We start from the raw sequence: 20732 nt of genomic DNA on the forward strand, positions 1-20732 counted from the left end.
GAGAAAAACGAGGAGCAGAGGCCTGCAGGAACCTGCAGCAGGCAGCCTGACCCTGCCGGAATCCTCTGCCCTGCCCTGAGCCTGGCCCACAGTGGCTGCCACATTTCAGGCAGGGCAGTGAGCGATGGGACGTGCCCTTTGCCCCTTCTGGTAGGGCATGGGGCTAGGGGGAAGGAGCAGCACAGTGATGTCTGTGCTGCTAGCTGAGGGGCGAGGCCGGGACCCAGGAGTGGCTGGGATGTGGAGGCTGATTTCTTCTGTGTAGATGCCCCCCAAGGCTCCCCTCTCTGCTGACCCTGTACCTAGGGCCTGTCGGAAAACACTTCTCACTGTGAAGGGGACGGAACTAATGGGGGACAGTGGAGGACATGGATCTACCCCCTTTCCTGAGTCGCAGCCCAGACGGAGCCTGGGGTCATGGTGCCAGGTGGCCCCTCTGGCCAGTCCACAGTTCTTGGAACTCCACATGGCAACCCAGGTCCCGCAGGGCAGCCTTGGCCACATCCTCACAGCTGCGGTGGTTCGACTGGGCCTTTGTAATGAGTTCCTCAGCCCCCAGGTCCAGGATGGGCTTTGAGAAGGCCGGGCTACGGGACACCAGGTTTCGGATCAGCATACAAGCCTGTTTCTGGAGAAGAGAGCAGCTGTGAGCAGCTTTGGGGTGGGGTCCACTCTGACCTCAGGGTCTTCATCATAACAAGATGGGGGTGATCCTGACAACAGCAGACATCCAGCAGCTGCCTATACTGTATCAAGTTAGACCCATCTCTTCACTTTACCCTCTTGGCAGCCCCAGGAGGTGAGGCTAATGGCCCCCAACTCCCAGGCAAGGAAACAGGATCAGGGTAGCTCTGGGATCAATTCTCTGGGTATGAACTCCCAGCCTCAGAGTTGGTGAGTCTGACATTCCCTGAGGCTGGCACAGAGCCAAGAAGGGGCCCTAGGGCAAGGGGGGCAGGGAGGCCACAAGAAGAGAGTGTTTGTACACAGGCACCTGTCAACTACATCCCTACCTGTTCAGCGGACATTCGTGCCCTGTGCACCTGTTGTGGGTGGGTGCGGGGCGCTGCCTGGAAGCATCCCAGGGTGGTTCCCACCACCAGTGGGAAAGCAGATGGAAAGCGCATGCGAAGTGGGGAGCTGCCCAGAAGTGGACAAAGGGACAGGCCAGCCAAGGGACGGTGTCCCAGAGTAAGAGCCAGCGAGAACAAAGGCCCCCTGTGGGTCCCAGCCTGGTGCGTCCAAGGACCCTACGCTGGAAGTGGGGTGGTGAGGATGGCCCCGGGAGCTGCAAGAGGAGTCTTGGGTTCAGCCAGGGAAGCGTGGACAGGGTGTCCCACACCCAGAACTCAGACCAGCAGCCCGAGGAGAGGCTGGAACCTTTCTGAAATCCCTATCTGCACTTCCCCACCTCCTCCCCGACAGATCTCTCTACAGGGACTGTTAAGAAAGGAGACTGGCGGAGTGCGGTGGCTCACGTCTGTAATCCCAGCACTTTGGGGTTAGATCACGAGATCAAGGGTTTGAGACCAGCCTGGCCAACATGGGACCCCGTCTCTACTGAGAATACAAAAATTAGCCGGGCATGGTGGTGTGTGCCTGTAATGCCAGCTACTCAGGAGGCTGAGGCAGGAGAATCATTTGAACCCAGGAGGCAGAGGTTGCAGTGAGCCAAGATCGTGCCACTGCACTCCAGCCTGGGGGACAGAGCAAGACTGCTTCTTGAAAAAAAAATAGGCGATTAAGGGCGAGGTGGCTCACACCTGTAATCCTAGCACTTTGGGAGGCAGAGGTGGGCAGATCACCTAAGGTCAGGAGTTCAAGACCAGCCTGGACAACATGGTGAAACCTTGTCTCTACTAAAAATACAAAAATTCGCCAGGCATGGTGGCACATGCCTGTGAACCCAGCTACTCCAGAGACAGACAGGAGAATTGCTTGAACCCGGGAGGTGGAGACTGTGGTGTGCCGAGACGGCACCACTGCACTCCAGCCTAGGTGACAGAGTAAGACTGTCTCAAAGAAAAGAAAGGAGATTAAGTGTTACAACTTTCTTTCTGGGGTTTCACCAGAAAGCCCCTCCAAACTCCTCCCTCCCCCCAAAAGGAAATTAAATGCAGAAAAACAGAGGCAGAAAAGGAGACAGCTGCAGGCAGAATTCAGCACATTTTGGAAGATAGGAAGGAAGCCGGCCCTGTGGGGCTCGGCTGTGGCAGGGACAGGGATGGGGACAGACAGGGACTGAGCCTTTGCTCCATCACCACCCGCACGCCACACCTGCTCCCATGCGCCCTCTGCACCTATCTGTACACTCCGCCCCAGCCCGCCCGCCCCCATCCCATGCCCTGCCCACCTGCACTCCGGCCGCCTTCGGATGCATCTTCATGGCCTGCAGCGCTGCCACAACCCCGCCACCCTCCACGATGATGCAGCTGTTGTTGGGCTTACGCAGGGCCAGGACGCTCAGAGCCGCGCAGCTCTGCTCACACACCTGCAGGGGACAGTCACAGGAAGGTGGAGATGCAGTGGACAGACCTGTCCCCAACATCCCACTGTAGCCACCAACACTGGTGAACGCCCTGCAGCCTCCCCTCCGTGGGTCTCCGGCAGCTCCTGTTTAGTAACAGCACAATGGCAGCGTGACACAAATATCGGGGTGACAAGGGCACTAGCCCCCGGCACATCTTTGCAGGGTGCTGGTGATAACTCCAGGACACCCCGATTCATGCACACGCAGGTCACCACTTGAGAGCCAACGCCCGCGACCTTCACCCGCCCTGCCCTGGCCCTGCAGGGGAATAGATCTTCATGCAGATACAGAAATGGAACCGGGACGCCAGCCACCGCCCAGCTACTCTGTGTGCCCCTGAGGTGGGTACCTGGGGGCTGGCCAGGTGCCGGGTCATGGCAGCCACAATGGACTCCATCCCGCCAGCATGGACGATGGCGTCCTTGACGTCGTCGTTGCCCGCGATGGCTCGCAGGGCGCTCAGCAACTGTTTCACGAGCTCCTGCATGAGGGACAGGCCCGGTCATCCCAGCCAGGCTGCTGGATTGTGGGAGAATCTGAGGCTGTTTGCTGTTTGACCACCAGGTATGGTGTGACTGCAGGGTGTGACTCCAATGAGAAGGGGTGACAGATGCCTGTGGCTCAGGCCGCCTGTGTCCAAACAGTACCATCTAGGTGACTCAATCCCCCAGCCCCACGGGGGCGGAGGGGGCATGTGACTCAGGCCGGCCGACAGAGCACAGGGTCCCCCTGGCCATGGCCACAGACTCAGGGTGGGCACTAAGCATCCTGCACTGAGGGGAGTGGATGAAATGCTATTGGGACCGCTGATCCCCTTGATGGGGAAGCTGAGGGCGCCCCCCCCCGCCCCCGACTGCCCAGGAGTACAGGGCAAAATGCATCCCTTCATTTGCTGAAGTTGGTTCCCATTTAGCTTCCAGCCACCTGCACAGAAGGAGGCTGGCTGACGTCACCAGCTGGGCCTGGAGGTGCAGGACCATGGCACCCCTGGGGGCTTTCCTGCAGCTGCAGCTGGACAGGGAGGCACCTGTTGGTTCGCTCCCTGCTGTGGGAGGGCACATGGCACAGGGCTTGATAATGGGCTGCTAAATAGAGTGGTGAATAGAGGACCCTGCCCTATTCTGCAGATAGGGAAACTGAGGCAGAGAGGTTTGGGAACTAACCCAAGTATCCCAGTCTTGGCTGACACCCTGTGCCTCCCAGCATCCTTTGCCTGGTACAAAGGACAGTAAGGGAGGGCAGGAGGGCTTGTTTCCCCCTCGATCTTCACTGGCCTTGGGTCGGTGAAAAGAAAAATTGCACCTTGGTTCCGAGATTGGCAGGCAGGGCCAGCTTGTTCTGAGTGTGGCTCGTCGGCTGACTGGGGCCCAGAGGGACAGTGTGCACTGGGCCAGGGGGGCTTCCCACCCAAACGCGACTCTGAACCCCTACCTGGTGGTCACTGCAGTCAGCCAGCAGGGACACCAGGATGCTCAGGCCTCCGAGGTCGACGACCTCCTGGCAGAACTCGTTGCGGACAGCCAGGCGGGACAGGGTTCCACAGAGCTCGCTCAGGATGCCAGGATTATCCAGGAACGCTGCAGGGACAGGAGGAGGCAGTGGTGGGGGGGGCGGGAAGAACCAGCCACAGGGCACTCTGGTTTGGTGGGGACCCTGCTCCACTGGAAGAGTTCAGCCCTTCTGCCTACTGGGGTGGCCACCGGGACCAGGAAGGCCCCAGGAAAAACACCAGGGGCTGCCTGGGCCTGCAGTGCCCCCTGCTGGCTGCTGGGACAACTTGAGAATGTGCCCCTCCACCCGCTTCCTTCCATCATGCCCTAAAAAAATACCACACCAACTGATGGTCTCACCTAAAAAAAGAAAATCGTAATAGCGCTAAAAAAAAGAAAAGAAAAAAAAAAGACATCTGACTATTTTTATGATCATAGGGTAGGAATGGTTTTCCTAAGTGCAACAGAAAACTCCAAAACCATAAAGGGACACATACGGACCAGGCTGACGTGCGCAAAACTGAACACAGAGGCCACAGATGGAGCTCAGAGGCGCTGCACCAGGAAGCAGAAGCGGCACTCAGGCCAAAAGGGCTAAGGTCCTGCATCTACACAGGCCTCTGTGACAGTCGGTTCCTGTGGCCACCTGTAGCCCCTCCAGTTCCACCCAATGCCAACCTAGGTGCTGCCGTGGAGGTATTCTGTCCACATGGTTACCATCCACAATCAGCTATCTTTTATTATTATTATTATCATTATTACTATTACTGAGATGCAGTCTCCCTCTGTCGCCCAGGCTGGAGTGCAGTGGCGTGATCTCGGCTCACCACCACTTCTGCTTCCTGGGCTCAAGTGATCCTCATGCGTCAGCCTCTCAAGTAGCTGAGACTACAGGAGCACACCCCCCTGCCTGGCAATTTTTGTATTTTTACAGATCCAGAAGTGGTTTCGTCCTGTTGCCCAGGCTGGTCTTGAACTCCTGGGCCCAAACAATCCTTCCACCTCAGCCTCATAAGGTGCTGGCATTACAGGCGTGAGCCACCACACCCAGTTGCATTGACCTTGATCAATGTGAACAGGACTCATTCAATCAGCTGAAGTCCTTGGAAGCAAACGGAGGAGTTTGCCCGAGAAGTGGACTGCCCGGGAATTTCTGGCCTGCCCTATGGAATACCGACTTGCCAGCCCACAACTGCACAAGCCCATTCCTTTTTTTTTTTTTTGAGTTTTGAAAAGGAGTTTTGCTCTTGTTACCCAGGCTGGAGTGCAATGGTGCGATCTCGGCTCACTGCAACCTCCGCCTCCTGGGTTCGGGCAATTCTCCTGCCTCAGCCTCCTGAGTAGCTGGGATTACAGGCACGCACCACCATGCCCAGCTAATTTTTTGTATTTTTAGTAGAGACGGGGTTTCACCATGTTGACCAGGATGGTCTTGATCTCTTGACCTCGTGATCCACCCACCTCGGCCTCCCAAAGTGCTGGGATTACAGGCGTGAGCCACTGCACCCGGCTTTTTTTTTTTTTTTTTTTTTTTTTAATTAGGGACAGGGTTTCACCAGGTTGATCAGGTTGGTCTTGCACTCCTAACTTTGTAATCCGCCCACCTCAGCCTCCCAAAGTGCTGGGACTACAGGTATGAGCCACCGTGACCGGCCATGAACCCATTTCTTACCAAAAAATCCCTTCATAGATACACATCCTGTCTCTCTGGTAGAAACCTGATTGGAGCTCCTATAAATAAAACGAGAAAGGTGCGAGCCACCTCCCAGAAAAGCAGCCTGACTTTGCAGATGGTCAGGACCCATTTTCAGACCTGCTGGAGGTATGGAAGGGAGACTGAGGTGGGCCAACCTCCTCAGCAGACAGAGCCAGAACCCCCCCCACAGGCACGGCCACAGACCCAGAGCCACGGGGCAGGCAGGAAAGGAGAACTCATCCCTCTGACACCTTCTGTGTGCTGGTCCCCAAATCAGGACTTTTCTGATTGGTTCAGTGGATGGGATGGGGGTAGGGGTGGGGACAGAAGCTTAAGGGTCTCACAGTCAGCACTGTTACCTCCCAGGGCGGGTCACCCTGGAGCCAGATACATGAATGTGCCTAAGGATCTGTGGCTGAATATGATCACGTGTGTACACGTCCATCTGAGACTGCCACGGCGCATGCCAGTCAGCCTCCCCGAGTCCTCTTATTTCTCTCGGGAGCTCCCCCTTCCCCTCTCTGTCTCTGGATTTGGACACAGTAAGCCCTATCCCTGGACAGCTCCAGAAATGGGACTGTCACCTGTTCCTGGCCCATGAGTGCTGGCCTGGAATTCTCCAGGCTAGAAAGCATGAGGACATTCTTCACGAGGGCTGCCATTGCAGGTGGCTCTAACCCAAGAGGCGAGTGGAGCCTGGAGCCTGCCGTGCCCGAAGCGGTCCTGAGCGCTGACTCCCAACTCTGGTCACAGCTGGCCTGCCCACCTGCATTCACTGGCTTGTGTTGACCCCTAACTCCTACCTTTGGTGGCTTCAATCAGCACCTTCAAGCCTCCGTTCTCCTGCACAATCATCTTGGCGTGGTTGTGGGCGTGGCTAATGGACATACGCATGTCGTCATCGAAGGTCATGACACGCAGGGCCCAGCAGGCCTCTCTGACCACGTTGGCATGGTGGCCATGACGGACAATGGCGCCAGTCAGCAGGGGCAGCACGCCAGCTTTCACCAGGTCTTGCCGATTCTGTTCATGTTTCAGGCAAGCATGACGTACACAGCGGATCCCAGAGCAGGTCAGGTCGGCCTCGTCAGCATTCTGGGCCAGCGTGGCCACCAGGAGCTGCAGGCCCTGGTTGTCCAGGAGGTCTGGCTGGCCATCAGTCAGCACCGACAGGGCACTGAGAGACTGGAGCAGAAGGCCCTGGTCACTTGCAGTGGCCAGCTTCCAGGCAGCAAAGATGGTGGGGTAGGCCCCTTTCTGGGCTGCGAGGAAGCAGCGGGCCTTGTCCTGCTTGCACTGGTCGCAGAAGCGGGTGAGGTGTGCTGACACTTCCTGGGGGCGAGAGCTGGCCACAGACTCCTGTAGGTCGCTGAGTGTCTAGGAGACATGGGAGAAACCTCAGTGTCAGCTCAGGCAAGAGGAGCCCAGGGTCACAGCAACAGTGTCTGGATCCCTGCAAGATTCCCTCCCCTGCAATCTGGGCCTGCAGTGGAAGTGAGGTGGGGCCAGTTATAGCTCTGGCATTTCCAGACCTGTGCTTCTAGGAGCTTTGAGTTTCAGAGGCCATAGGGTGAAGATTCACACACACATACACACACACATACACACACACACACACACACACACACACACACACACCCAACCACCCAGACAACTCAGTGTCCTTACAGAGGGATTGCACATATAAATGCTGACATATTAAACATTCCCGCCCCACCTGCTATCAAGAGGCCCCAAGCAATACCATCAGAAGAACCGTCCAGCTGAGCCCAACCAGGCAAAATCACAAGAAGCAATAAGATGCCTGTTGTTTTGGGTTGCTTGTCACACGGCCGTAACAAACTGGCACACCCATCAGTGCTCAGCTCCCCAAGGAAGGAGAAAGCCACATTCACCAGACATGCCCATCCTGATGTCTTCTTTCATCTCTCTCATTCACTCCACAGACATTTACTGAGCACCTGCCAAATGCAGTTACACTGTACAGAGAGCTGATTTACCCAAAATTGACTCTAAGCCATTGGGGAAAAAAATAATAAAACACATTGAACAGGTCAGATAAATTTAGCTGCCATTCAACTACATGACCATGGGACATGTTTCAGCATGAGCCAAAGATGAATCTGTGAGCCTGGATCTTGTGAGATTAATTGCACCCAGACTGAATCAGGGCAGTTCTATAGAAACCACCAGCCCAGGGCTTTGATTTGGCATTGACTAACATGAGAAACAAAGAAGCCTATCTGGTAATCCTCACTGAGCTCAGATTTGTGGACCTGAGTGTATGTAACAATGCAATAGGATATTTTAAAAAATATGTTTTTGCTAAAATGGGATTCGAACTAAAAAAATATATAAGTTAACATCAAAGTGCATGACTAGAATAGACATTACTACAAAGAATATATACGAATGGCCACTAACACATGAAAAGATGCTCAATATCACTAATCATTAGGAAAAATGGAATTCAGACGTACAGCCAGGCGCGGTGCCTCATGCCTATAACCCCCACACTTTGGGAGGCCAAGGCAGGAGGATCGCTTGAGCCCAGAAGTTGAAGACCAGACTGGGCAACACACAGAGCAAAAAAGAAAATCAAACACAGAATTACCGTATGATCTGGCAGTTCCACTTCCGGGGAACAGAGTCTCAGGCTGACTGAGAGCGGAGAGCAGAGTCTCAGGCTGGGTGTGGTGGCTCATGCCTGTAATCCCAGCACTTTGGGAGGTTGAGGTGGGCAGATCACAAGGTCAAGGCTCGAGACCAGCCTGGCCAATGTGATGAAAACCCAGCTCTGCTAAAATAAAAATTAGCTGGGCATGGTGGCGCATGCCTGTTGTTCCAGCCACTCAGGAAGCTGAGGCAGAAGAATTGCTTGAACCCGGGTGGTGGAGGTTACAGTGAGCCAAGATTGCACCACTGCACTCCAGCCTGGGAAACAGAGCAAGACTCCGTCTCAGAAAAAAAAGAAAGCTAAGTCTCAAGGAGATACTTGTACACCCATGTTCACAGCAGCATTATTCATGAGAGCCAAGAGGTAGACACAACCCAAGTGGTCCATCAACAGATGAATAATCAAATACCATTCACACAGTGGAACATATTCGACCTTAAAACGGGAAGAAATTCAGGCATGTAGGCTGGGTGCAGTGGCTCACGACTGTAACCCCAGCACTTTTGAAGCTGAGGTCAGGAGTTCAAGACTAGCCTGGCCAACATGGTGAAACCTCATCTCTACTAAAAATACAAAAAAAAAATTAGCTGGAAGCAGTGGTGTGTGCCTATAATCCCAGCTACTTGGGAGGCTGAGGCAGGAGAATGACTTGAACCCAGAAGATGGAGATTGCAGTGAGCTGAGATCATGCCATTACACTCTAGCCTGGGTGACAGAGCAAAACTCTGTCTCAAAAAAAAAAAAAAAAAAAAATCAAAACTAATACAGGCACATAGTATACTGTGGACGTACCTTTAGTATATTATGCTAAGTGAAATAAAACAGTCATCAAAAGACAATTACTGTGATTCCATTTATTAAATAAAATTTTTTTGAGATAGAGTCTCCCTCTGTAACCCAGGCTGGAGTGCAGTGGTGCCATCTCAGCTCACTGCAACCTCCACCTCCCAGGTTCAAGCAACCCTCCCACTTCAACCTCCTGAGTAGCTGGGACTAAGGCAGAGCCACCACACCTGGATAATTTTTGTATCTTTAGTGGAGACGGGGTTTCACACATTGGCCAGGCTGGTCTCGAACTCCTAATCTCAAAGTGATCCATCCACCTCAGCTTCCCAAAGTGCTGCGATTACAGATGTGAGCCATGGCGCCCGCCCCGTGATTTCATTTATATGAGGTCCCCGGAGTAGTGAAATTTACAGCAACAGAAGGTAGAATGGTGGCTGCTAGGAGCTGAGGGGAAGAGGAATAAGGAGTTTGCTTCAGTTTTGCAAGATGAGATGGATGGTCGTGATGGTTGCACAACATTATGAATGTACTTAATGACACTGACACATTTAAAAATGGTTACAGGCCGGGCGTGGTGGCTCAAGCCTGTAATCCCAGCACTTTGGGAGGCCGAGGCGGGTGGATCACGAGGTCAAGAGATCGAGACCATCCTGGTCAACATGGAGAAACCCCGTCTCTACTAAAAAAATACAAAAAATTAGTTGGGCATGGTGGCGTGTGCCTGTAATCCCAGCTACTCAGGAGGCTGAGGCAGGAGAATTGCCTGAACCCAGGAGGTGGAGGTTGCGGTGAGCCGAGATCGCGCCATTGCACTCCAGCCTGGGTAACGAGCGAAACTCCGTCTCAAAAAAAAAAAAATGGTTACAATGGGGCCGGGTACAGTGGCTCGGCCTGAAATCCCCACACTTTGGGAGGCCAAGGTGGGCAGATCACGAGATCAGGAGCTTAAGAGACCATCCTGGCCAACATAGTGAAACTCCATCTCTACCAAAAATACAAAATTAGCTGGGCGTGGTGGCACACGCCTGCAGTCCTGGCTACTTGGGAGACTGAGGTAGGAGAATTGCTTAAACCCGGGAGGTAGAGATTGCAGTAAGCCAAGATCACGCCACTGCACTACAGCCTGGGTAACAGTGCAAGACTCCTCTCAAAACAAAAATGGTTACAACGGTAAATGTTTTTATGAATATTTTACATAACAGCAGTGTGCCATTTCAGCAGAAATCCTGCAAGAAACTTGAAAAGCTCCTGACAGAAATGCCTTTGAGAATGCGGCAGTACTGGTGTTAGAACTACCAAGTTTTCACAAGGAATCACTACGTTAGGGATGTGTAAACTACAAATAAAATTCTTAGCTGCGCATGGTGGCTCATGCCTGAGTGGGCTGAGATTGAGCCACTGCACACCAGCCTGGGTGACAGAGCGAGACTTTGTCTCAAAAAATAAACAATTAATAAAATAAGTTAATCCTTATTAGGCCGGGCGCGGTGGCTCAAGCCTGTAATCCCAGCACTTTGGGAGGCCAAGGCAGGTGGATCACAAGGTCAAGAGATCGAGACCATCCTGGCCAACATGGTGAAACTCTGTCTCTACTGAAAATACAAAAATTAGCTGGGCGTGGTGGCATGCGCCTGTAGTCCCAGCTACTCGGGAGGCTGAGGCAGGAGAATTGCTTGAACCCAGGAGGCGGAGGTTGCAGTGAGCTGAGATTACGCCACTGTACTCCAGCCTGGTGCCTGGCAACAGAGCGAGACTCTGTCTCAAAAAAAAAAAATTCCTTATTAAACAAGAAAGGCAAACTAACAACAACGAGACAATTTTCACAAGACCTCCTCAAGCCAGGAGAGGCCAGGACCCTGAAGTAGACAGAAGTCAGTCTCGTGCCTTAGGCAAGGTGGATTTATACCCAGAGCTGTCTCTTCCAGCTTCCTCCCCGATCACTGCACCTCCAGCTCCTGGGTGAATGACATTTTTTCTCTTTGGATCTCAACGTCCCCATCTGTACAACGGGGAGACCCCAGCCTTGCACGCGCTGTCTGAACAGTGACTGGGAAGGTAGGGAGTAAGCAGCTGCACAGACCCAGGCCCACAGCGGGTTCAGACACCGGAGCCTTCCGCTGTTCTACAGAGTCTGATGGGCGACCTTAAGGAAAGCAGTGAACTTTTACCTTCCTTGTCGGGTCTCTGGAGAGGTAAGTGCCAGCTCCTGGCCTGTTTCCCCATCACTAAGGCAGGAATGACACCACCTACCTCACAGGTGAGCTTCAGTGCTAACGGACTGGTTGGAAACTGCCAGTATACAGTCAGTGCTCAGTAAGTGACAGCCTTACTGTGAGCCCACTGTCTCGTCCTCTGACTCCTGTCCATCTGTCTCTGGGAAGCCAGAGAGGCCCCTCTGCAGTGTCCCTGACTGTGGGCTCCCAGCACCAGGGACAGGCAAGCCGTCCAGTGGATTTCAGTGTACGTCCCGCCTATGAAGCTTGGCGTCCCCTGCATCAGAAGGCACGCCACCCTCAGACATGGACTCAGGGAAACCTGGCTGCAAACAAGCTTGCCTGGACACGCTGGGCAGGCCTTGACCGTCAGAGCCTGCACTCTGCCATCCAGGAAACAGGGCAGAGGTGCCCCCCGACACAGGTGACGCGGGACCTATTGTGTGGGCTGCGCACTCCTACCTGCAGGATGTCATGCGTGGGCTCCTGGGGTCCATCTGCAGAGACTTTAGGCACCGTCTTTACGATGTTGCTCAGATCAACCCCTGTTGGGCGCCAGGGGAGTAAGCACACAGGGGTCAGAAAGCACGCGACAGCTGTCATCCCTGTGGGTGTGCTGAAATCACACCTCAGGACCCTTCTGCTGGGACCACCCCAAGCCAGAAGCCTCCCATCTGCCCATTCCCGCCCAAGCCACATCAACACAGGAGGTCGGAGGTATTGAGTGCTTCTGCCACTGGGCCATGGGCCAGCCAAGGGGAGCAGAGTGCTAGCGAGGTCGCTGCCCCGCACGGCTGTCGCCATAGGCCATGATGTCTGTGTGGTAAGGTGCCAACGCTGCCTGGCGGGCTTGGTGGGGGAGGGAGGGACCCCATGGCCTTCTCCCTTGGGGCTCCCATCCCTCCTGGTTCTGGCAGATTCCTGCCCCTGCTGGCACCCCCACAGGGAGCCCTTGCCATCCTGGATGCTTCTGCTTGTCCCACTGGCCCCTGTCTAGGATCTACACCGCACTGTGCCCGGGAGGCCGACCTCTGAGGCTGGACCCTGGGTTTGTTCAATGCGGAAGTGAACTTGACATGGGGACTGGAGGAGGGGAGTGTGGGGTGTTCATTTCCAGCTCCCTGCCTCTGCCCCAGGGCCCAGCGCCTGTCAGGTGACCCCTGCCCAGGGCTCCTGCTCCCTGTGGTCAGGGTCTCTGCCATGGCAAGTTGTGCTGGGGTGGTCGCCTAACCCTGCCCATACCATTGCCAACGGCCCCTCATGCCACACTCCTCCGTGCCCGGTTTCAACACGCCACCTGTTTCCACAGGCTGGTAACCAACACCTGCTTCTGCCTCTGGAGCTCAAGATGGGGTAGAGTGGGGCAGGGAGGCAGGAGCCCTGTTTCCCAGGCCAGCATCAGGGAAAGCCTCTTCAAGGAAGTGACCAAATGAGACCCATGAGAAGAATCCAGCCCGTGAATATCTGGGCGAGGTGGAGGCAGGGACAGAGAGGGCGTGTGAGAGGTGGGAGCAGGATAACCAGCCTGCCTTGGGCACAGCCTGGAGGGGACAAGGCCTAGTGGGTGCCTGGTTTCTGTGCCAGGCATGTGGCAGTCCCCAGAAGGCGGCAGGACCCTTGCATCGCTCTTGCATCTAAGAGCCATGGATGGCGGGTGGCAGTCACACCACCCTACCTTGCGACTCAAACTGCTCCACGGCCTCTTTCACCGCCTCCTCTGGTCCCATCGCAAACTCCTCGATGTTCTCACGCACAGCTGCATCAAAGGTCTCCTGGGCGATGCGCTTAGATGCCATCTTCCCTGCACTGATGCTGGCATGCAACCGATAGGTGCTCCGGAGCTGAGAAGTTAGGGCACAGAGAGAGCTACCTCAAGGGTGAGCAGGAACGACAGGGCCTGGCCACCGTGAAAGCGCCACTTAGGAAGCATCTACCAGGAACCAGAGCCCTGCAACCATCCTGGAGAAATTCCTCCCACCTAGATCACAGGAAAGGGTGATATCCCTACTTCCCTAGAGCTTCCACAAATACAGAACAGGCCAGGTGTGGTGGCTTAGCCTATAATCCCAGCACTCGAAGAGGCCGAGGCGGGAGGATCACTTGAGCCTGGGAGGTCAAGGCTGCAGTGAGCCATGATCACACTAGTGCACTCCAGCCTGGGCCACAGAGTGAGACTCTGTCTCGAAAAAATAAAGTGCAGAAAAGAACACAGAGTTTACTGTATTTTATCTAAGAAAGGTGGATCTTTAATATAGTGATACAAGTAATGTTATTCTAAAACTACTACGAATGTAGCAAATAATAATGATTATTATTAGGAATCAGCATGGAAGAAAAAAGCTTCTGGCTGGGCACAGGGTATCAATGCCTGTAAGCCCAACACTTTGGGAGGTCGAGGCAGGAGGATACTTGAGCCCAGGAGTTCGAGACCAGCCTGGACAACATGGCGAAACTCTGAAACTCTGTCTTTACCAAAATAAAAATAAAAATTAGCTGGGTGTGGTGGCACACACCTGGAGTCCCAGCTACTCAGGAGGCTGAGGTTGGAGAATGGCTTGAGCCTGGGAGGCCGACGTTACAGTCAGCCGAGATTGTACCACTGCACTCCAATCTGGGCAACAGAGCAAGACCCTGATTCAAAAAGGAAAAAAAAAAGATTCTAACATCATAAAATCAAGGAAGTGAAAACTCAGAACTCCCCATAATTAACAACATTGTATTGTATACTTGAAATTTGCTAAGAGGGTAGATCTTAAGGGTTCTCACCACAAAAAAGAAAAAGGTAACTGTCGATTGAGGTATTTCACAATCTGCCTGCATATAAAAATCAAGTTGTATAATGTAAACATTATCGTCTCAAAAAAAAATGAGCGAGGTGTGGTGACAGGCACCTGTGATCCCAGCTACTCAGGAGGCTGAGGCAGGAGAATGGCTTGAACCCAGGAGGCGGAGGTTGCAGTGAGCTGAGATCATATCACCGCACTCCAGATAGAGTCTCAAAAAAAAGTACATACTATGCCTCAATAAAGTTGAGAAAAAAAATCTCAGAACTCCTATATTTGAAATGGAAATATCAATACAAACTCATCATGTATTTTCTCTTAAGCAAACAGAAAGGCCAGGCGCGGTGGCTCAAGCCTGTATCCCAGCACTGTGGGAGGCCGAGGCGGGTGGATCACGAGGTTAAGAGATCGAGACCATCCTGGTCAACATGGTGGAACCCCGTCTCTACTAAAAATACAAAAAAAGGCCGGGCACGGTGGCTCAAGCCTGTAATCCCAGCACTTTGGGAGGCCGAGGCGGGTGGATCACGAGGTCAAGAGATCGAGACCAACCTGGTCAACATGGTGAAACCCCACCTCTATTAAAAATACAAAAAATCAGCTGGGCATGGTGGCGCATGCCTGTAATTCCAGCTACTCAGGAGGTTGAGACAGGAGAACTGCCTGAACCCAGGAGGTGGAGGTTGCGGTGAGCCGAGATCGCGCCATTGCACTCCAGCCTGCGTAACAAGAGCGAAACTCTGTCTCAAAAAAAAAAAAAAAAAAAGAATCTAGCATTTAACCTGCCCCCCTTGTACAAATGGATCCCAGGTTATAGAAAGAGAATGAAGAAAAGTTCTGCTTCCGATTCCAGCCGATTAGCCAAGACAGGAGACAATCAGATAATGAACTCAGAAGACGCAAAACATCAGCTATAAAACTGATGGGAGCCTGACAAGGGGTGGACAGGACTGTGTCTACTGCTGTCATCAAAAGAGAAACCAGCCAACGCCTACCTCCTGACCAACAGCAAAAGGCACCTGTGAAGTCAGCGTGCCCGAATCTGATCTCAAAACCTGAATTTCAAACCTGAATCTGACCATGCATTCAGGCCACTTCCTGCCACGATGAAATGTTCTGTATCTGTACTGCCTAGTACAGCAGCCATTGGCCTCTGTGGCTATCTATCACACAGCTGAAGTGTGGCAGTGAGGCTGAGGAACTGAGGGTGTCATTTTATTTTATTTTATTTTAATGTAAACAGCCATACATGATGAGTGACTATGGTATTGCACGGCACAGCTCTGACACCCTGACCAACACCATGGGCATGTGATCTGCAATATCCCAACTCGGGAAGAGAATGTCAACTACAGGACAAACACTCAGAGTTTTCAACAAATCAGTCAAAAGAACAAAGAAAAGGAGAGGGAGTCTATCAATAGATGAATGGATAAACAAAATGGTCCATGTGCACAGAGGAATATTACACAGCCAGAAAAAGGAATGAGATGCTGACTCATGCTACAATGAGGAAGGACCTCAAAACATGATGCCTCATCAAAGAAGCCGGAAATAAAAGGCCTCATATTGCACAATTCCAATGATATGGAATGTCTAGAACAGGCAAATCCACACACACAGAAAGCAAACTCTGTTTCAAAAAAAAAAAAAAGTGTGTGTGTGTGTGTGTGTGTACACACAAACCCCCTTATAAAATAAAAATATACAAGTAAGGCCAGGTGCGCTGGCTCACACCTGTAATCCCAACACTTTGGGAGGCCAAGGCAGGCAGATCACCTGAGATCAGGAGCTCAAGAACAGCCTGGCCAACATGGCAAAACCCATCTCTACTAAATATACAAAAAGCAGTGGGGCGCCTGTAATCTCAGCTACTCAGGAGGCTGAGGCAAGAGAATGGCTTGAACCTAGGAGGTGGAGGTTGCAGTGAGCTGAGATCGTGCCACAGCACTCTAGCCTGGGCAACAAGAGCAAGACTCCGTCTAAAAAATAAATAAACAAGTAAAACCCAGTACATGTATACCCTAGAAACCAGTGGACAGGTATCAGCACTTAGATGACCCATTAACCTTGGACAGTACCTTCCCCCCTGACAGTTGGGGACGGGACACAGAATTAAGATAAAACTCTCACAGCTGGGTGCGGTGGCTCACGCCTGTAATCCTGGCACTTTGGGAGGCTGAGGTGGGTGGATCACCTGAGGTCAGGAGTTCAAGACCAGCCTGGCCATCATGGTGAAACCCCATCTTTAAAAAATAAATAAATAAAAATAAAAATAAATAAATCAATCAATACTCTAGCTAAGAACACCAAATCCTTGTGCAATTCTCTTCCAACCCTGTAGATCAGCGGTCCCAACCTTTTTAGCCTAAGGGACCGGTTTCACGGAAGACAGTTTTTCCGTGGATATGGTGGGGCTAGGGTGGGGATGGTTTCGGGATGGTTCAAGCTCATTACATTTATTGTGCACTTTATTTCTATTATTATTACATTGTAATATATAATGAAATAATTCTACAACTCACTGTAATGTAGGATCAGTGGAAGCCCTCAGCTTGTCCTCTGGCAACTAGACAGTCCCATCTTGGGGGTGATGGGAGGCAATGACAGATCAGGCATTAGATTCTCATTAGAAGCCCAGAACCTAGATCCCTGGCATGTGCGTTCACAGCGGGGTTCATGCTCCTATGAGAATTTCGCGTTGCTGAGCTGATAAGAGGTGGAGATCAGGTATAATGCAAGTGATGGGGACTCACTGTAAATACAGAGGAAGCTTTGCTCACTTACCCTGTGCTTACCTCCTGCTGTGCGGCCCAGGCCCTAACAGGTCACGGACCACTGGACCAGTATGGGTCCATGACCCAGGGGCTGGGGACCCCTGCTGCAGACGATCTTAATAAGAAGGTCTTCACAGGGTGCAAGTGGATCATTAACACCCAATGTTGGCTGGATGCAGTGGCTCACGCCTGTAATCCCAGCACTTTGGGAAGCTGAGGTGGGTGGGTCATGAGGTCAGGAGTTCAAGACCAGCCTGACCAACATGGTGAAACCCTGTTTCTCTAAAAACACAAAAATTAGCTGGGCGAGGCAGTGCACATCAGTAATCCCAGCTACTCAGGAGGCTGAGGCAAGAGAAATGCATGAACCCAGGAGGTGGAGGTTGCAGTGAGCCAAGATCACGCCATAGCCCTCCAGCCTGGACAACAGAGTCAGACTCTGTCTTAAGCACAAAACAAAACAAAACACTTAACATTTGCCACCGTCCTTTTGGAACAAAGGGAAGAACAGGCCTTAGGCCCAGAGCCTAACAGACGTTAACAACTTTTTAAATTTTAATTGTTTTAATATGTCCACCTTGTTTATTGCAGTAATACCAAGTTTCCATCCTAGAATTGATTATCAAGTTTCCACTTAAGGCCAGTCATGGTGGCCTGCACTTTGAGAGGCCGAGGTGGGAGGATCACTTGAGGCCAGGAGTTTGAGACCAACTTGGGCACATGGCGAAACTCTGTCTCTACAAAAAGTACAAAAATTAGCCATGTGTGGTAGCGCGGACCTGTAGTTCCACTGTTTGGGAGGCTGAGGTGGGAGCCTGGGGAGGTCAAGGCTGCAGTGAGCAGAAACTGTGCCCCTGCACTCTAGCCTGTGTGACAAAGTGAGATCTTGTCTCAAAAAACAAAGAAAAGAAAAAAAAGGTCACTCTGGCCCACACTTCTCTTTTCAGGCAGTGGCATGGGAGGTGTCCCTGCAAATGCCCACTGCACACTGCATACTGCCTAAAGTGGGGAGGACTGGCTCCCAGCCAGCATGCAGAACCCAGTGCCCAGGCCCTCCACTTTTTTTTTTTTTTTTTTTTTTTGAGATGGAGTCTCGCTCTGTCGCCCAGGTTAGAAGGCAGTGGTGCAATCTTGGCTCACTGCAACCTCAGCCTCCAAGTAGCTGGGACTACAGATACATGCCACCACGCCCGGCTGATTTCTGTATTTTTAGTAGAGATGATGTTTCACCATGTTGGCCATGCTGGTCTCGAACTCCTGACCTCAGGTGATCTGCCCGTCTTGCCCTCCCAACTTGCTGGGATTACAGGCGTGAGCCACCGTGCCCAGCCAGATCCACTATTTCCTCATGTGTCAAACAGAGATAAACACAGAATCTACCTCATAAGCCAGTAGTGAAAAATTCAGCCAACTCCTATAAATTCCTCAGAACAGGATGTGGACAGAGTAGGAACTCAATAAATGTTAGCTATTTGTTCTTTTTGTTGCTTAAGAGGCAACTCAGCAAGTTTATGCAGGAGTCCCATCTCCTTTGCAGACAGGCCCTTCTCCTTTCTCCCCCAGAAGGGAGCTCTTTAAGGGCTGCTATGGATTTCCGAGGTCAAAGGTGAAGGAGGAGAAATGTAAAGAGCTTCTCAGTGGGGAGAGAGGAGTAGGAGATACTCCCACCACCCCGGCCAGGCCCGGAAATGCCCTGTGGCCCTCAGTATCCTTACTCGAAAACAGTTCTGCTGAATTTCACCCTGGCAATGTAAATTGAGAGCTGATGTTCACAGGTGCAGGACAGAAAGTCATCCCTCAGCTTACCTGAGACAAATGCTGAGACCTCCTGAGGTCATGAACCTATCCTTAACCTTAGCAAAATAAGCTTGCTTTCTTTTTTCTCTTTTTTTTTTTTTTTTTTTTTTTTGAGATGGAGTCTCTGTTGCTCAGGCTGGAGTGCAGTGGCACAATCTTGGCTCACTGCAACCTCTGCCTCCTGGGTTCAAGCGATTCTCCTGCCTCAGCCTCCTGAGTAGCTGGGATTCCAGGCACGCATCACCATGCCTGGCTAATTTTTCTATTTTTTTTTTTTAGTAGAGACGGGTGTTCCGCCATGTTGGCCAGGCTGGTCTCAAACTCCTGACCTTGTGATCCGCCTGCCTCAGCCTCCCAAAGTGTTGGGATTACAGGCCTGAGCCACCGTGCCCGGCCAGGCTTTCTAAATTGATTGACACCTGTCTCAAATACTTCAGATTCTCGGTCCTCTGCGGAGCGTCCACCAGCCCTTCCAGGTGGCTGCCTTTCCTGGCCACTCAGAGAGAGCCCATGCTCTCTGGCCTCTGCTCCCCAACCCGCAAACTCTCCCTTCAACCCACTTCTGAGCTAACTGAGTTGGGGAGGTCTGGCTCTGTGACCACCCCTGAGCCAAGTCCTCCAAGGTCCCCTAAGACTTGCATAGGGCTGGGTTGGGGGAGGAAAGTACAGATTTGGAACACGTAAGATGGTGTCCAGGGATGGCCAAGTGAGAATTACCTGGAGAACAGCCCAGGCTAAAAGGGGGAAACACAATTACCAGCCCCTATGATCCATCAGGGCATGCTGAGGGTGAAACGGAAGGTAAGGCCCCTAACTGGCAGCCAGGTTCCCTCTCTCAGCCAGGTTCTGCTCCTGTAGCAAAGTGTGCTGGCAGGTGGGGTGGCTCATGCCTATAAGCTTAGCGCTTTGGGATGCTGAGGTGGGTAGATCACTTGAGGTCAAGAGTTTAAGACCATCCTGGCCAACATAGGGAAAGCCTGTCTCTACTGAAAATACAAAAAATTAGCCAGGCTGAGGCAGGAGAATCGCTTGAACCCGGGGAGCGGAGGTTTCGGTGAGCAGACACCTTGCCACTGCATTCCAGTCTGGGCGACAGCAGGGCTGTTTGAAAAGAAAAAAAATTAATGAGGAGGGCGGGGCATGGTGGCTCACGCCTGTAATCCCAGCATTTTGCAGGGTGAGGTGGGCAGATCACCTGAGGCCAGGAGTTTGAGACCTGCCTGGGCAACAGGGAGAAACCCTCTCTCTACTAAAAAATACAAAATGTAGCCGGATGCGGTGGTGCACACCTGTAGTCCCAGCTACTCAGGTGGCTGAGGAAGGGGAATCCCTCGAACCTGGAAGGTGGAGGTTGCAGTGAGCCAAGATCACGCCACTGCACTCCAGCCTGGGCAACAGAGCAAGACTCTGTCTCAAAAAGAAAAAAAAAAAAAAAAAAAAAAAAGACTATTCACATCTTCCTGTACCAGCCACAACCACTCTGGTTCAATCACCAGCCTCCCCTGTCACTCCCAGAGCCTTGACACCACCTCATTCACCTGCTCAAAACCCAGTAGTGGCTTCCCAAGTCTCTCAGAACAAAACCCAGTCTCCTTATTGGCACTTTCTCTACCTAAGCCTTCCAACCTGCTCTTCCCCGCCTGTTTCTCATTCTTCCCAGCACTTAAGAGACAACCTTCAAAACCACTTGTAGGTAAACAGCAGCCCCTGCTCTCCCGTCCCGTCACTCTTAACATTATTAGTACACCATTACCTGTATCTACAGCGACATTGTTCATTCACTCATTTATTTGTTTGCACCCTGTAGCCTCCTTGCCCCCACTGCCTAGGACGGGGCCCGACAAGCAGCAGGCACTCAGTACACAGGTGCTGAATGAATAAAATGAATGAAAAGAAAACAAAGGCCAGGGAAGCCGCGGATTTTGTCCCCACGCGGCTTCCGTAAAATTCATTCATTTCCCCCGAAACCAGGTCTCCGAGGAT

General features: G+C 52.3%; 1 protein-coding gene across 1 annotated transcript; it reads right to left on the bottom strand.

Moving 5' to 3' along the window:
• Positions 1–320: 320 nt before the first annotated feature.
• On the bottom strand, positions 321–20715 carry ARMC6 (armadillo repeat containing 6). Its single transcript, XM_074384361.1, has 8 exons — positions 20503–20715; positions 13068–13233; positions 11855–11937; positions 6520–7093; positions 3962–4107; positions 2880–3011; positions 2354–2491; positions 321–628 (listed from the first exon to the last, which is right to left on the bottom strand). Exons 2-8 carry the CDS (start codon positions 13186–13188, stop codon positions 416–418), a joined length of 1407 nt encoding a protein of 468 aa, XP_074240462.1. The 5' UTR covers positions 13189–13233; positions 20503–20715; the 3' UTR covers positions 321–415.
• Between the last annotated feature and the right edge of the window lie 17 nt (positions 20716–20732).

Source organism: Saimiri boliviensis, chromosome 14 (assembly GCF_048565385.1).
Source record: "Saimiri boliviensis isolate mSaiBol1 chromosome 14, mSaiBol1.pri, whole genome shotgun sequence".
NCBI lineage: Eukaryota > Metazoa > Chordata > Mammalia > Primates > Cebidae > Saimiri > Saimiri boliviensis.

Coding starts and splice junctions, on each gene's coding strand:
- ARMC6 (XM_074384361.1), bottom strand. CDS start 13,188: ATGGCATCTAAGCGCATCGCCCAGGAGACCTTTGATGCAGCTGTGCGT. Junction 4,108..6,519: donor GCTGATTGAAGCCACCAAAG/GTAGGAGTTAGG, acceptor CTGTCCCTGCAG/CGTTCCTGGATAATCCTGGC. Junction 3,012..3,961: donor CTGACTGCAGTGACCACCAG/GTAGGGGTTCAG, acceptor TCCCTCATGCAG/GAGCTCGTGAAACAGTTGCT.